Source organism: Rhinatrema bivittatum, chromosome 2, assembly GCF_901001135.1.
Source record: "Rhinatrema bivittatum chromosome 2, aRhiBiv1.1, whole genome shotgun sequence".
Taxonomy (NCBI): domain Eukaryota; kingdom Metazoa; phylum Chordata; class Amphibia; order Gymnophiona; family Rhinatrematidae; genus Rhinatrema; species Rhinatrema bivittatum.
Genome location: NC_042616.1, coordinates 269,035,567 through 269,052,420, shown reverse-complemented (window position 1 = coordinate 269,052,420; position 16,854 = coordinate 269,035,567). Strand labels below are relative to the sequence as shown.

Genomic DNA, 16,854 nt, shown 5'->3' with positions numbered 1-16,854 from the left:
GTATACACAATTTAAAATCTTACCACAGCAAAACGTAAGATATCACCCTCAAGGTCCGATCGTAGCTTTTTGAATAAAGCAAGCACTGCTTTGCATGGGCCACACCAGGCTTGATGAACATCTATCACTGAAACATACAAAAATCCAAATATGTTAGAACTCATGAAAAAGGTTCATTTTACAGTACAGGTTTTGTAAAATAGGCGCAAATAAACAAAATGTTAGGATTGGGTGGTCTGGGCTGTGGGAACACCATCCTGGGAGTGCCATGAGACAGCAAGGCTAGTCTCATGGCACTCCCATGAGACAGCAGGGCTAGTCTTCCACCTAGCCATTTCCCTCCCCACCAGTACATATTGGTGAGTGTAGGTAAGGGCAGGAGCCGGTATTGAGTGCAGAAAACAACTGGACAAGGCACACTGGACTGCAGAGTCAGACAAGGCTGGAATGGAATACAGGGCTGGAATGGACAAGGCTTGGCTGAAGTGCAGAGCTGGAACAGGCAAGGCTTGACTGGAGTGCAGGGTTGGAACAGGCAAGGCTGAACTGCACTGCAGGGCTGGAACAGGCATGGACTGTAACTGAGTCTGAGTGCAGGCAAGGACTCGAATGGAAGCTTGAGTGCAAGCAGGGACTGGAACTATGGCTTGAATGCAAGCAGGGACTGGAACTATGGCTTGAGTGCAAGCAGAGACAGAAACTGAGGCTTGAGGTTAGGGCAAGCCAAGGATAACATGGAATAAGGCAGCGATACAGGAAGCCGAAAGAGGTTAGACAAGGTAAGGCCCCAAAGGGGTAAGGCAAGGAGGGGCCTAGAAAGGCCACAAGGCAGGGAAAGAAGGCCCTTAGGCCAAAATGCAAGGCAAGCAGCAAGAAAGCCCTTAGACCACAAGGCAAAACAAGGCAAGGCAGTCAGAAGGCCCACAGGTTGCAAAGCAATGGGGGCCAGCTTAAGGAGTCAAGACAGACTTGATACAAAGGCATCAAAGCAGGAGATGGAGTTATGTAGAGCTGAGGCTTGGATGTGCTGCAGGCAAGAAATGGAGCTCCGAGGAGACCTCTGCTGCCGGGTACGATGAGGCAGCGTAGCAACTGAAATCGTAATACATGATAACCGAAAAAGACCAAATGGCCTCTTAAATCTGCCCATCCACACCAACTACTCAGCTCTACAACCCCTACCACTCCATCAGAGATCCCCTGTGTTTATTCCATACTTATTTGAATTCACATAGGGGTAGATTTTAAAAGAAGCACGCGCACACATATAAGCCTGATTTTATAACATGCGCACGAACACTTTCTTTTTATGGTTCTTTAATTTTTTTTTATTCGAGGTCGTAGTTGCTTCTTTCTTTGTTTTGTACAAGACCATGCAAGATACCATAATGCAAGTTGTGCCAGCACACATCACAGTATCCAACAGCTACCCACATGGGAAATATTTGAAAATAAAAGGTTCACATTCATGCTTCTCTGTGAATACTATGTCAATGATCCAATAAAAAAAAATGTGAAGAAGGATGCTACATCGGTGCAAAGAGCCAAAAATTAAGAACAAAAGTCAATTTTCATAGATGTAACACAAGTCATTACAGAAAAAACGGAATGACAGCTCAGTAAGTGAACACTTCTCAAAGGAAGATCATTCCCTTAAAGAATTCACAATTAAATGGAACTTTACAAATACACCAAAACAGAAAATATTTAAAAATAGGATGTTCAAACACTGAAACAAATGCGAAAAGACATAAGGACATTGGCTCTCTCACCCATCATCAGTATAGGCTCTTTCAACTGTAAAGATTTTTGTTGTTTCATTACCTCTAGCATTCCCACCTTTCCCTTTATTGAGCTGTAAAAGAAAATTAGTTTCTTACCTGATAATTTTCATTCCTGTAGTACCACGGATCAGTCCAGACTCCTGGGTTTGGCCCCCCCTCTAGCAGATGGAGACAGAGCAGATACCATAACAATGGTCTGCCTAATAGAATGGTGCCACCCTCAGTCCGGCAGTATTACTCAATATCAAAGCAGAATATCTCATCAAAACCTCTTGAACTATGTACAATAACCCTTTAACAAGAAAAAGAAATAATTGGTCCACTTAATCCTCCTGGGAACCGAACCTGTAGAACTCACTTGAGGACAGTCAATCGCAATTTCTTCAGACCTAAAAATTAATTACATAATAACCGAGCAGACTCTCCCTTACTTCCATGCCTCTGACGGGCGGGACTCTGAACTGATCCGTGGTACTACAGGAACGAAAATTATCAGGTAAGAAACTAATTTTCCTTTCCCTGTATGTACCCGGATCAGCCCAGACTCCTGGGATGTACCAGAGCTACCTTACCTGGGATGGAACCTGGAGAGGCCCGCTCGAAGCGCACCTTCTCCAAAACCACCGGAACCTGGTGCTTAGACATCCAGTCTGTAATGTCTTGCAAATGTATGCAAGGACTTCCACGTAGCCGCCCTGCAAATCTCCTGTGGAGAAAACATCTGACACTCCGCCCAAGAAGCCGCATGCGAACGAGTAGAGTGAGCCCTTAGACCAGAGCTTTCCAAAGTGTGTGTCGCGACACTTTAGTGTGTCGCCTGCAGTGTGCAGGTGTGTCGCGCAAGTGGGAGCCAATGCGGCCGCCGGTGGACCTCATCCCATTGGCGGCTGAGTAGTAAAGTATCGCTGTGCTGTGTGCCGGAGACGCACAGCAGGAAGATCGGCGGGCCCGTGGTGGAGTTTACGTCACCACGGCCCGAAGAAAAATGTTACGCAGGTGCTCCTCCTCCTTCCTGCCCACGCGGCCCCGGAAGAAAAATGTTGCCGGAGCCGCGCGGGCAGAAAGCAGGAAGAGCAGGTGCTCCGCCTCCTTTCTGCCCACGCGGCCCCGGAAGAAAAATGTTGCCGGAGCCGCGCTGGCAGAAAGCAGGAAGAGCAGGTGCTCCGCCTCCTTTCTGCCCGCGCGGCCCCGGAAGAAAAATGTTGCCGGAGCCGCGCGGGCAGAAAGCAAGAAGAGCAGGTGCTCCGCCTCCTTTCTGCCCGCGCGGCCCCGGAAGAAAAATGTTGCCGGAGCCGCGCTGGCAGAAAGCAGGAAGAGCAGGTGCTCCGCCTCCTTTCTGCCCGCGCGGCCCCGGAAGAAAAATGTTGCCGGAGCCACGCGGGCAGAAAGCAAGAAGAGCAGGTGCTCCGCCTCCTTTCTGCCCGCGCGGCCCCGGAAGAAAAATGTTGCCGGAGCCGTACGGGCAGGAAGGAGGTGGAGCAGGCCAGGTAGCAGGGTCTCCACCGCGGATCGGCCCAAGAAGATCAGAGTCGCCGCGATCGGCCAGAGAAGTTCAGGGCCGCTGCAGAGCCCATCCTGCAGCAACCCGTGAAGAGGAGGCCCAGAAGTAAGAGAGAGGCTGAGGGCCCGATGAGTTGTGTGCGTGTATGAGGTGCGTTGAGAGATTGGGTGCCTGTATGAGGTGAGTTGAGAGATTGGGTGCCTGTATGAGGTGAGTTGAGAAATTGGGTGCGGGAGTGAGGACCTGAATTTTTGCAGAGACAGCATGTGAGTGTGTGTGTGTATGTGAGTGTGTATGTGTATGTGAGTGTGTGTGTGTGTGTGTGTGTGAGTGTGTGTGAGAAAGACAGCATGTGGGAGTGAGAGCCTGTGCTTGAGCACGACAGCATGTGAGAGTGAGAGAGAGCCTGGGTGTGTGAGAGACAGCATGTGCAAGAGAGAGACTGTATGAATGATTGTATGAGAGAGAGCATGTGAGAGCCTGTGTGTGTGAGAGAGAGAGAGAAAGCATGTGAGAATGAGAACCTGACTGAATGTATAAGGGAAGAAGATAGATGGAGAGAAAAGAAATAGAAAAAAAAAGACAATATGAAAGGAATTGGCAAAAAAATAAGAAAGGGGAGGTGGAACAAAAAAAACCTGTGACAAAACCGATTAGAAAACTAAGATCAGACAGCAAAGGTAAAAAAAAAGAAATAAATTACTTTTTACTGATTGGCACATGTAATCTTTGGTAATGTGCAAGAGTGGCATTTTCTCCATGCGGATCTCACAATGTACGAGATCAACATGGAGGAAGTGGAAGCCCACGGGGCCTGCACAGAGGAGGCAGCAGCATGGGCTTCAGTGCCAATAGCAGCAATCAGCGCCTCCCAAACAGCCATGTGGCAGCAGTGACAGTGGCAGCAGAGGAATGAGAGAGGCTCCGAGGTTGCTGGCAAAAGAAAGAGAGGGGGTCTGCCTTTAGTGTGTGCATGTGTATGAATGGGAGTCTGCCTGGGGGTGTATGTGTGTGAATGCATGGGTGCTTGCCTGAGGGTGTGTCAGTGCATGAGAATGTATGGATGTCTTCCTGGGGTTTGTATGTGTGAGAATAGATGCCGGCCTGTGTGTGGTGTATGTGTGAGAATGAATGTGTGCATGCCTGGGGGATGGTGAGGGAGTGGTGTAAAAATGAATGGGAGCCTGCCTGGGGGTCAGTTTCAGTGTGTGAGAATGATTGGGAACTTGCCTGGGTGTGTGTGTATGTGAGGGAGCCAGAGCGAGTGTGTATGAGAAAATCCAGGGGAGTAAGAGTTTGTGTGTGGAGGGGGAGAGAGTGTCTTAGAGCCTGAGAGTGTGTCAGTGTCTGTGAGAGCGAGAGGTTATGGTGGGTATAAGAGCATGAATGTGTATGTATGTGACAGTGTATGTGTGAGAGAGAATGGACATGTGAGTCTGTGTGAGAGAGGATAACCTCCTAATCCTGGACAATATCAGGGTGACTGGAAATCAAGAACTCCCACGTATGGACAGCAGGGGCTTTTTAAAATCCTTATTAGTTTTAATTATTGGGTGTTATTTGATATATGTGCTGTTTTGAAATATTTTATTGGTGTTTGGGAAATTGTAAAAAATGTATATGATTTTAATGAATAGAAATTCTATTTATCAGTAGTTTTAAAATATTCTTTTATTAGTATGGTTTTACTATTATAACTGATGCTTTGTTTTTTGATTTTATTTGTTTTATGAGGAATGGTGGTTCTGTTTTTCCATTGTTAATACACAGAGTCTGGCTTCTTGGGGTTTCCATTTCAGTTTTTGTTTAATTTGTGCTCCTTTATTTTGTATTCTGTATTTGGTGAGGGTCTGTCTCTGCTCTGTGTGTGTGTGACCATGATGAGAGATTCTGCTAGCATAGGGATCTATAGCAATCGGGTTTGTTTTGTTTCCTCAGTAGGTGGTGTATTTGTATTCTAGGACCCAGTGTAATATTTACCTTTGCGTTTTCACAGGTAGGGGTATTGTTGTTTGAGTCCTTGGTGTTATTACTGTTATGTTACAATGGGATTGCAGTATAGATTTTGAGTGTCTTTTTTGCGAGGTTTTATTTTAGTTCACAATGTGCCTGGCAGAGGAAGGTGTTTGTGCTGCTGTTACTGTGAGGTGACACCAGCATTTGAAAATATCTTTTACTATGATGAGCTGTAAGGGAAACATCCAAGCTCCATTGTTTGGGGGAATTTCAGTGGATGCACAGAGTTACAGAACTGGAGGTGCAGGATTTCTATTGACATTCTGTCCCTTCCTATAAATTCCAGACTTCACTCTCATAGCCATCTAGAATTAGTTGAATGAGGCTATCAAATAATTATATAGTGTGAAACTGGCCAGCTTTTTAAAATTATGCAGAAGACCCTTTGGACTTTCTTATTAACACCAAATATTCAAATCTGTGTTCATCCCATCAAGCTCATATATCTCATTAAAGAGGTAAATTGAATAACACAATAACTTTGTTTTATTATTATTACTCATAAATTAGAACAATAACATTAAACTTGGAATATTATATAGTTTTAATATAAATGAAAGGTTTTCACAAGATAGGTTGTGTCGTGAAACATTTTATTATGTATATATTTAAGGAAACATACATAAATTGTCGAAATACATTTCATTCGTTTAACCTTTAACCTCTGGTTTGCTAGTAGACTGAATTACTGTGTCCCAAAATTATGTTTGTCTAAAAAGTGTGTCACCAACATGAAAAGTTTGGAAAGATCTGCCTTAGACCAACAGGAAGAGATCTACCATAAAGCAGATAGGCCGAGCTAATAGCCTCCTTCAGCCAGCTAGCTATGGTAGTCTTGGAAGCCATATGACCACGCTTGGGGGCACTCCCAGCAGAAAAAGATGGTCCGTCACCTGAAACTCATTCATAACCTCCAGATAACGAGGAAATGCTCTGCGAACATCCAGCTTCCGCAAGTCTCTAGACAAGGAATCCGATAGATCTAACTCCGTGAAAGCCGGCAGCTCCACCACTTTCGGTAGAAAATAAGTCATTGTCCATAATGAAACCCCCGACTCCGAAATCCTCAAAAAAGGTTCTCTACAGGAAAGAGCCTGGAGTTCCGACACTCTATGAGCCGATGTGATGGCCACCAGAAAGATTACCTTCAAGATAAGATCTTTCGGAGTCGACCGTTTCGAAGGCTTAGATGGTGCCAAGCATAGAGCTGTAAGGACTAAATTCAGACTCCAAGGATGCCTCAGCGGAGGACACAAGTGCATTGCTTTCCTAAGGAAAAATGAGCCACATCCGGTTGTGCCACTAATGCTACGCCTTGTACAGAGCCACGCAAATAACCAAGAGCCTCCACCTGAACTCTAAGGGAGCTGCACGACAAGCCCTTGTACAGAATCGCTTGAAGAAAACACAGAATATCAGACACCAAGGCCTGGCAAGGAGCTACCTCTCGGTCCAGATACCAAGACTCGAAAAATCCTCCATACTCTAACGTACGCTAGGTTGGTGGATGTCTTACGCGATCGCAGGAGCGTAGCCACTACAGCTGGAAAATAGCCTTTGCGACTTAACCGTTGCCTTTCAAAAGCCATGTCGCTAGACAGAAGCGATCGACTCCTTCCAAACAAACGGGCCCTTGATGCAGTAGGTCTGGAAGATGTGGAAACCACAGCGGTCCCGTCACCGCTAGATTGAGAAAGTCCGCAAACCATGGACACCTCGGCCACTCTGGTGCTACCAGGATGACCTCCGCTGGATGGATCTCTTTTCGCCTGAGCACTTGCCGATCAATGGCTAAGGCAGGAAGACGTACAGCAGAATGCTGACGGGCCAGGGCATAACTAGGGCATATACCCCTTCCGCTCCCGTCTTTCTGCGATGTGTGTAAAAACGTGGCGCTTTGGCATTCTGAAATGTCGCCATGAGATCCATGCTGGGTCTGCCCCATGCATCGCAAATGAGTTGAAAAGCTGCATCCGCCAGTTCCAATTCCCAGGATCCAGACAGTGTCGGCTGAGAAAATCTGCCTGCATGTTATCCACGCTGGCGATGTGAGACGCCGCTATGCTAAGTTCTGCTCCACCCAGCTGATCAATTGACGAGCTTCCACCGCCACTGGTTAACTCTTGGTTCCTCCTTGGCGGTTGAGATATGTTAACGTGGTCGCATTGTCCGAAAGAACTCTGACCGATCTCCCATGAAGGAGAGGATGGAACGCATGTAGAACTAACCATACCGCTCTTGTTTCCGGACGATTGATTGACCACTGCGATTCAACAGGAGACCAAAATCCCTGCACTAATTTCGCCCAGCATACCGCCCCCCAACCTGAGAGGCTGGCATCCGTGGTGACCACTGACCAGTCGGGCACCTTTAGGGGGACTCCTTGGGATAAATTTTCTGTCCTCAACCACCAATCAAGACTGGATCAAGCTTCCTCCGTAAGTGGAAGAGGTAGATGAAAAAGTTCAGAGACTGGATTCCATCGGGATAGCCATGCGAATTGTAAAGGCCTCATATGAGCAAAGGCCCAGGGTACCAGTTCTAAGGTTGAAGTCATTGAACCAAGAACCTGCAAATAATCCTGAACCCTGGGTGGATGCTTAAGCAATAAAGCTCTCACCTGGCATTGTAGCTTGCAGATGCGATCCGTGGTAAGGAATACTCTGCCCTGCTGAGTGTCAGAATAGAGCACCCAAATATTTCAATGACTGAGTGGGCTATAGTTGACTCTTGGCGAAGTTGGCCACCCAGCCCAGCTACTGCAGGAGCTGGAGCACCTTGCGAATTGCCACCTTGGCCAGCGGTTCCGATTTCGCTCGAATCAGTCAGTCGCCCAGATATATGGATGCACAAGAAGACCCTCCCTGCGTAGATGGGCTGCTACCACCACCATTACCTTGGTGAATGTCCTGGGCACCGTGGCTAGACTGAAAGGCAGAGCCCGAAATTGATAATGGTGACCCAGGAATGAAAACCGAAGAAACCTCTGGTGATCGGGATGAATGCCAATATGAAGGTACACTTCCATGAGATCCAGAGATGCCAGAAACTCTCCCTTTCGTACCGAGGCAATGAGCGCAGCGTTTCCATACAAAAAACGTGGTGCTCGGAGGCATCTGTTTACCTTTTTTAGATCCAGAATGGGACGAAAGGAACCCTCTCTTTCTTTAGCACGATGAAGTAAATGGAGTACAGACCTTTCCATCTCGCTTCCGGGGGTACTGGAACGATGGCCCCTAGCTGCAGAAGGTGCTGCAATGTGATCTGGACCACCTTTAGTTTGGTTTCGTAATCACAGGGAGAGTTGGGAAACCGGTCCCGAGGGCACTGTGCAAAATCTAAAACATAGCCGTGTCTTATCAAAGTAAGTACCCACTGGTCCATCGTTATCTTGGCCCATTCTTCAAAAAACAGGGACAGTCTGCCCCCTACTGCAGGCACCGAGGAATGGACCGGCGCCCCTTTATTGAGCAGACTTGGTTTCCGAAGCAGACTGGGAGCTACCAGGTCTGCCGAAGCGTCGGCCACGAAAGGACTGGGACCAGGACTGTTGTCTATTTTGTGCCTGCCGAAAAGAAGTACAGGGAGCCCTAGAAGGGCAAAGGTCTTCGATTTCCTCTGAATCTGGACCGAGACGAAAAAGATCCCCTTGACTTAGGTTTATCCTCTGGTAACCGATGAACCTTGTTCTCCCCTAGAGATTGGATCATATCCTCCAGGTCCTTGCCAAAAAGCAATTTTCCTTTGAAGGGAAGGGATCCCAGCTGTGCCTTAGAGTATATATCCGCAGCCCAATTTCTTAACCATAAGAGTCTGCGTGCTGAGACCACCGATATCATAGATCTCGCTGACGTCCACAGCAGATCGCGAAAAGCATCAGCGCAGTATGCCACTGACGCCCCCAAACGTCCAGCCTGGGCGGCTAATGCAAAGTTGCTTTAGATAGCAGCCCTAACTCCCAGTGCTGAAATCTCAAATATCCTCTTAAACTGCAACTCCAACTTTCTGTCCTGCAGGTCTTTGAATGCTGCTGCCCCAGTAACTGGGATCGTGGTCTTCTTGGGACTGCGGAAACCGCCGCGTCCACCTTGGAGACTCTTAACAGGTCCAAAGCATCCTCCGGCAGAGGATATAACTTATCCATGGCCTTACTCACTTTCAGGCCAAGATCCGGGGTATCCCATTCACAGAACAGGTCTGTAGCTGAGAAGTGAAAAGGAAAGGCAGTTGCAGGGCCTCTCAGACCCAGCAACACCGGATCCATCGATCCCAGCTTGGATTCTTCTGGTGGACCTTCAATGCCCAACTCAGCTAGAATAGAAGGAATAAGAAGCCCCAATACCTCTTTCCTAAAGAGGCGGACCACCTTAGAGTCATTACCATCCGCAACATGCGAAACCCTCGCTGAGCCTTGCTTCTGTAAATCCTGGTCCCCATCCATCCCCTGCGGGGGTTTGGACTGAATGTCCGGATCCCCTGGGTCTTTATCCTGCCCAGAAGTATCATTATTCGTCTGAGTCAGCCCAGTACGGAGAGGGTGCTTAGGTTTGGATGGTTCCGACACCCCCCTTAGACCCAGACCACTTTTTCGCACAAGGTTTGGACCGCAGCGAGGCTAATTTTCCTCCAGCTTGCAGCTTTCCAGACTTCCTTGCCTTAAAAGGAGAGAGAGAGAGACCAGTCGTCAAAAGCTGACAGGAAAGTTAAAGATTTTTTTTTTTTTTTTTAAACTTGCCCGGTAGTGGTCCAAGGTGCTGATCCTGCAGGGTGGAGTGAACTGGGCTTCCCCGATGTCGCACCCAGAGCTGCCAAAAGGATATAATAGAGCCCTCGACCCTGTCTTGCAGCTGCCTCAAAACCAGCGGGGGATGGTCCTCTCAGAAGCTGACAACCCCTTGGGAGGTGAGACCAGACTGTTCCTTCAGAAACTTTTTTTTTTTTTTTTTTTTTTTTTTTTTTTTACTTAAAGCCTTAAAGGCCTACAACCAATAAAAAAGGTTAACAAAAGTAAGGGTACTTCCCTTCCTGGGCCAGCGGAGGGGCTTTGGGTCCCACCGAGGAACCAGACCACTGACTGACCAGGGTCCCGGGGTTGCAGGCTGAACTAGCCAGGGGTATCCAACCCCCCATTCGCCCGGCTCAACCCAAGGGATGGTCCTTCTGCAGGAACTTGCCACCTCCGAGAGCAAATTTTTCTTAAACAATCCAGTCAGTCAGGACTGCAGGGTTAGCACCTCTACCATCTGCTGGAGGTAGAGAAATACTGAGGGACTGCAGGTGGCACTCTCGTATTTGTGGCAGTGCCCAAAGTTTTGTTCTCTACCTCCATCTGCTGGTAGGGATGAATAAAACCCACTTGTCTGGATTGATCTGGGTATGTTCAGGAAAGCTAAAATCTAAAATATACACCACATGTGATGTCAGATGATACAGCACTGCACTCTGCAACCCAGGAGGATGCACGAGAACATATATGAAAATTATCTTACCTCTGAGCTTGTAAATAATATCTTTATTAAAACATTCAAGCATGATCAAAGGTACCTGCACAAAAAAAGTCCATGAGAACATAATTAGGCACCTAATGTCCCATACTATGATGTCTTTGACTCTAGCAGATGGAGTGTAATAAGTTACCTCAAAATCCACATCTCTGTGAGCTGTAATATTGTGGGTCACTGCAATATTGTACCCACTGCAGCAAGATACCACAAACTGTAGAACTTTCATAACTGAGTAGTGAAACACATTAAGAACATAAACACCATGCTGAGTCAGATCAATTTCCATCGAGGCCAGCCTGATCCAAAAAGTAGATTTATTTCTTGTTTCTTACTCCCAGGAATAGCAATGGCGTTACCTTGTCTATCTGGCTAATGTTTTATCAACTTTTCCTCCAAGAACTTATCCAAACCTCTTTTAAACCCTGCTATGCTAGTCACCTTGATCATTTCCTCTGGCAACAGATTCCATCACTTGATCGTGCACTGAGTGAAAAAGAAATTTCCATAATTTGTTTTAAATCTGCTGGTTGTCAATTTCATGGATTGTCCCTTTGTTTTAGTATTTGAAAAGGTAAATAACAATCCTTTATTTACCTACCCTACCCCCAACTTCTACCATGTCCCCTATCAGCTATCACTTTTCAAAGTTGAAGAGCTTTAACCTGTGTAGTCTTTCTTCACAGGGAAACTGAACTATGCCTTTTATCATTTTTGTTAACCTCCTGCGCACCTTTTCTACTTCTGCTATGTCGTTTGAGATGGAGCGATCAGAACTGCACACAATGATCCGAAATTCCTAGTAGAGTTCTCCCAGACCTACAAAATCCTTCTTCTTGACCCTCTCATCCTCTATAACTCCATTATTTCTGGCTACTTCTAATTAATTTTGTCCCTAACTCCCTCCTTACATCTTCTTGTCCGTAGATTTCTTCCTTTCTATTTATTTCAGTTTCCCTCTACTACAGAGTCCACTGAAATGCAGCATTCATGCTATAAAAAGATAGCAAATGTTGCTTACCTGTAACAGGTGTTCTCACAGGACAGCAAGATGTTAGTCCTCACATATGGGTGATATCACAGGATGGAGCCCTGTACGGACAACTTCTCTGTCAAAGTTTCTATAAAGCTTTGACTGACACTGGCACACTGAGTATGCTCAGCCTGCAATTATCCCTGTGAACCACAGGTATCTCCCTCAGTGTCGTCTTATAGCTAAAAGCGCAAGCGAAGCTAAAATAAAAGTAAAAATGTATACAGACCCAACTCCGCGGGGTGGCAGGTGGGTTTAGTGAAGACTAACATCCTGCTGTCCTGTGAGAACACCTGTTACAGGTAAGCAACATTTGCTTTCTCACAGGACAAGCAGGATGGTAGTCCTCACATATGGGTGAGTACCGAGCTGAGGATGCCCGAGAGTGCACCAAATGCACCCAAGACACGCGAAGGCGCAATGACCGGGGTGGAATTTGGGACGGAGGGCATCCTGAAACCCTTAACGGGTTGGTGGAAGGATGTTGGGTAGTTAAACCGAAAAAAATAGGATTAGACGGACTGGCCAAACATGGAGCATGCCGGCTAGTCGTATCTAAGCAATAATGGCCGCGAAGGTATAGAGAGCTCCAGGATGCAGCCTGATAAATATGTACAAGCAGCACCGGCTGAAGAGAAGCTATTGAGGCTGAGACGGACGCAACAGAGTATGGTTACACACAGTGTTGTAGTGAAATGCCAGCTTGTTGGTAGAAAAAAGATACAGACCGTCAATTAGGAGGAATAGGTCTGTTTGCCCACTGGAACTCGCAGCTTGTCTCTCGCCACAGAAGGAAAGAGTTAGGTGGAATTCCTATGGAGTGTAGTGAGAGCTAGATAGAATGCAAGTGCACTATTACAATCCAAGGAGTGGAAAAACCCTTTCGCTTTGGTGAGAGAGAGAGGTGTTGCAAAAATGGGCAGAGTATAATCTGAGTAAGGTGAGATGCAATGTCTACCTTAAGGATATGAAGTTGAATACGTAAAACCACTCAGTCACGGAGGAACGCAGGGTCGGATGAGTATGTAACAATGTGTGTAACTCACTGACCCTCTGTTGGCAGAAGTAAAGTTATGAGGGAAAGAAATTCCCATGTCAAACTGTGAAATGAGAGGAATGGAAAGGCTCGAACAGAGAACGTATGAGACTTTTAAGCATGAGATATAGGTTCCATTCCTTGACTAGTGAAAACAGAGGCGGCTTGATCAGTGGATAATCCATGGTAAGCTGACTCAGAAGGGGTTTACCGTTAATCGGGTATCCCCACTCCCAAACGATACACCAATTGGAACAGAGGTGTACCTATGTGAAGGATGTCTGGGGAGCAGAATCTGAGGGAGCAAGAGAAAAGAGTGGTGTAGAAAACGGAAAAGGGGTAATACCCTTTTGTATGCGTCATGTGGTAAATCATGCCATTTTGAATGGTAGGATTTGTGTGTGGAAGGTTTTGTGATGCTACCAGTACCTGAGAACATCAGTGAGTCTACGATTTGTGACTGACTGGTGAGAAGGCGAATTGGTTACTGGTGTGATAAGATTGAGAAATATGGGAAGCATACTGGTCTCGGCCAGGACGTGGGTCTGAGGTTCAGCATTAGAAGAGTGCTGGCTATGAGAGGCAGCAGAAGAGACACATTTAAGAGGCCCTTGATGGAAGAAAGGCGAGTATGGGAATGTATTGCAAACACGTATAGGGAGTAGAATCTGTGCACCATATGGTTCGATTCGGACGCAGAGGGCAAGTTCGGATGACCTCAGCACTAGAAGATTTTTCTCGTTACACATGTAGTTCGAGACCATTCGAGAAGATGGAATCCTATATGGAGAAGGTCTGCTATTGCGTTCGGTAAGTCTCTTAGATAAGTGGCCCGAGGATACATGGAGTGAGCAAGGGCCAAGGGCTGCGCAGCTTCCTTGCAGAGCAGGTTGTGCGTGCTTGTATGTTAGAAAGCACATTGTCCCTATGTTGTGTGTCTGTATGCACAAAGATTTGTTGCAGAGGCAGTATTGGAAGGAATAAGGGTATAACTCATGGCTACAAGCTCTAGGAATGTCATGTGAAATTGTGCCTGAAGCGGAATGTACGCATATTGGGTTGAGAAGATTTTAGGTCAAACTTTACATGTAGGAGCATGAGCAGGACCAGACTAGGTTTTTGTTCTAGATCTACAATATGGATGAGGGATGAAAGCGGTTGAACAGCTTAGAGCCACTGATAATGGAATTTCACTGAATCTAACCCATAGGAGTTTTGGATCTATGAGGAAAGTGCATAGTGAAAAAACCCCATGGCCCGACAATGAAGAATTGAGGGGCTGAGGTAATGGAATATGCGCGCAAGGTCATGTAGGAATTTATTAGAATGTCTGCACGGTTGCTGGACAGGAAGGTCATTGTGACTGTGGTGTCCAGAAGTGTTGTATAAGAGATTTATGGCAGTGACAGTAATCCCAGGCAGTAATTTTATAGTGAGTCATGAAGAAGTTAGAGCTCCTTGCGTGGACTGACTGTGATTATGCAGCCATCCATGCAAGGAAAAGTGTGAATGATGCTGTACTCCATAGAGAAACAGCAGTCACCGATAGTGATTCAATGAAATATCCCAGTTACCGAAGCTGGTGCAACTGGAAGAGCTTGGGATTCTAATATTGTTGACTCACCATGAAGCACATAGAAAGATTAGAAGTAAAGCAAAATTGCTTATCTTGTAATAACTGTTATCCCAGGACAGCAGGATGTAGTCCTCACATATGGGTGACATCATTGATGGAGCCCTGGTACGGAAAACTTTCTGTCAAAGTTTCTAGAAACTTTTGACCGGCCCTGTGAGGCCACTGAGCATGCCCAGCATGCCATGATATTTTCTGCCACGGGGGTCTCTCTTCAGTCTCGTATGTAGCAATAAGCTTTAGCAAAAAATAAAATAAATCATATCGGACCCAACTCCGCAGGGTGGTAGGTGAGTTTCGTGAGGACTAAATTCTGCTGTCCTGGGATAACACCTATTACAAGGTAAGCAATTTTGCTTTATCCCAGGACAAGCAGGATGCTAGTCCTCACATATGGGTGATTAGCAAGCTACAGGCTGAGTCATTTTGTAGTGAAGCAACAGTGAAGTACTGCCATTGAAAATGAGGCAGCCGAAGATCACAGCAGACTGGATGAGGAAGGAGTTGGGATTAAACTGGAAACAAGTTCTTTAAGACAGATTGTCCATATGCTGAATCTTGTCGTCCTTGTTTGTCCAAACAGTAATGAGCTGCAAAGGTGTGAAGAGAACTCCATGTTGCCGCTTTACATATGTCAATAATTGGCACTGAACGATAGTGTGCTGCGGAGGTTGACATTGCCCTTATTGAATGCGCCTTTACGCGCCCTTGGAGAGGAAGGCCTGCTTTTTCATAGCAAAACTGTATGCAATCTGCTAGCCAATTGGATAGAGTATATTTACCCACTGCATTTCCCTGTTTGCTTAGATCATAAGATACAAAGAGTTGAGTGGATTTCCTGTGAAGTGCAGTGCCGTCTAAGTAAAAGGCTAGCGCACGCTTACAGTCCAAGGTATGTAAGGCCCGTTCTCCTTGGTGAGAATGAGGCCTTGGAAAGAATGTGAGCAAAACTATAGATTGGTTCAAGTGGAATTCCATAACTACTTTGGGAAGGAATTTTGGATGTGTATGGAAAACCACTCTGTCATGTAGGAATTTTGTATAGGGTGAGTACATGACAAGTGCTTGTAACTCACTAACCCTTCTAGCCGATGTAATGGCTATAAGGAAGATAGTCTTCCATGTGAGAAATTTAACATCACAAGAATTCATGGGTTCAAAAGGAGAACACATGAGTCTTGTTAAGACCAAATTCAGGTCCCATTCTGTGACAGGTGGCTGAATTGGTGGTTTAAGTTGAATTAAACCTCTCATAAATCTATTGACAAGAGGATGTTAGAAATTGTTAATCTATCCCTCTTTTTCTAACAACCTTGTTCCACATTCCCTGTTGTAATGTAACTTTCGCTTTCAGTGTTAACTGGTTTACCCCCTAGTTTTATTGTAAACCGGTACGGTAAGACCTGGTCTTGAGCATCGGTATATTAAAAGAATGTAAAATAAATAAATAAATGTATAGATATTGGTGCATCTCCCAAGCTGAGATTGACCTTAATTGTACTCTTACAGATGTCTGGAGACCAGAATCTGAAAGATGGCATAAGTTGTGGGGCAGGAGAAAGGGTCAATACTCTTTTGCATAACCCACACGGCAAACCTTTTCCATTTCGAAGAATAATTCTTTCGTGTTGAAGGTTTACGTGAAGCTACAAGCACTCGAGATACATTGGTTGAAAGATTGAGTGGTTGTAAAATCAAGCTTTCAATATCCATGCTGTCAGGGATAGGGATCGAAGGTTGGGATGGCGCAACTGACCCTGATCCTGAGTTATGAGAGTGGGAGCTACACCCAGGCGAATTGGTTCTCTGATCGAGAGGTCTAGAAGTGTGGGAAACCATACTTGTCGAGGCCAATACGTGGCTATGAGTATCATGGACCCTTGTCCTGTTGTAGCTTCACTAGAGTTTTGGTTATGAGCGGTATCTGAGGATACGCCTATAGAAGGCCTGAGTTCCAAGGGCAAGCAAAGGCGTCCTTGGCTAGTTGGTGATTCTGTCTGTGTAGAGCGCAAAATTTGTCCACTTTGTGATTCAGGCGTGACGCAAAGAGGTCTATTGTCGGTTGTCCCCAACGTTGCAATATCCTGGTCGCTACTAAGGGATCCAGGGACCATTCATGTGGTTGGAACTGGCAACTGAGTCGATCCGCCTCTACGTTGTGAATGCCTGCCAGATAAGTGGCCTGGAGAAACATGGAATGTGTCAGGGCCCAGTCCCAAATCTGTGCAGCTTCTTGACAAAGGAGATACGAGCCCGTACCTCCCTGTTTGTTGATGTACCACATGGCTACTGTGTTGTCCATTTGGATCAGAACACTCTTGTGTGAAAGGCAGTCCTTAAACGCATGCAG

At 46.1% G+C, this 16,854-nt stretch overlaps 1 protein-coding gene across 5 annotated transcripts in view; it reads right to left on the bottom strand.

The window, feature by feature from the left end:
* Window positions 1-16,854, bottom strand: part of LOC115084531 (thioredoxin domain-containing protein 3-like) — a 310,312-nt gene that overhangs the window by 199,590 nt on the left and 93,868 nt on the right. For all 5 annotated transcript variants that reach the window (XM_029589514.1, XM_029589512.1, XM_029589511.1 and 2 more), the window contains exon 4: window positions 24-127. In XM_029589514.1, the coding sequence (XP_029445374.1) occupies window positions 24-127 (104 nt within the window). The remainder of the gene's footprint in view (window positions 1-23; window positions 128-16,854) is intronic.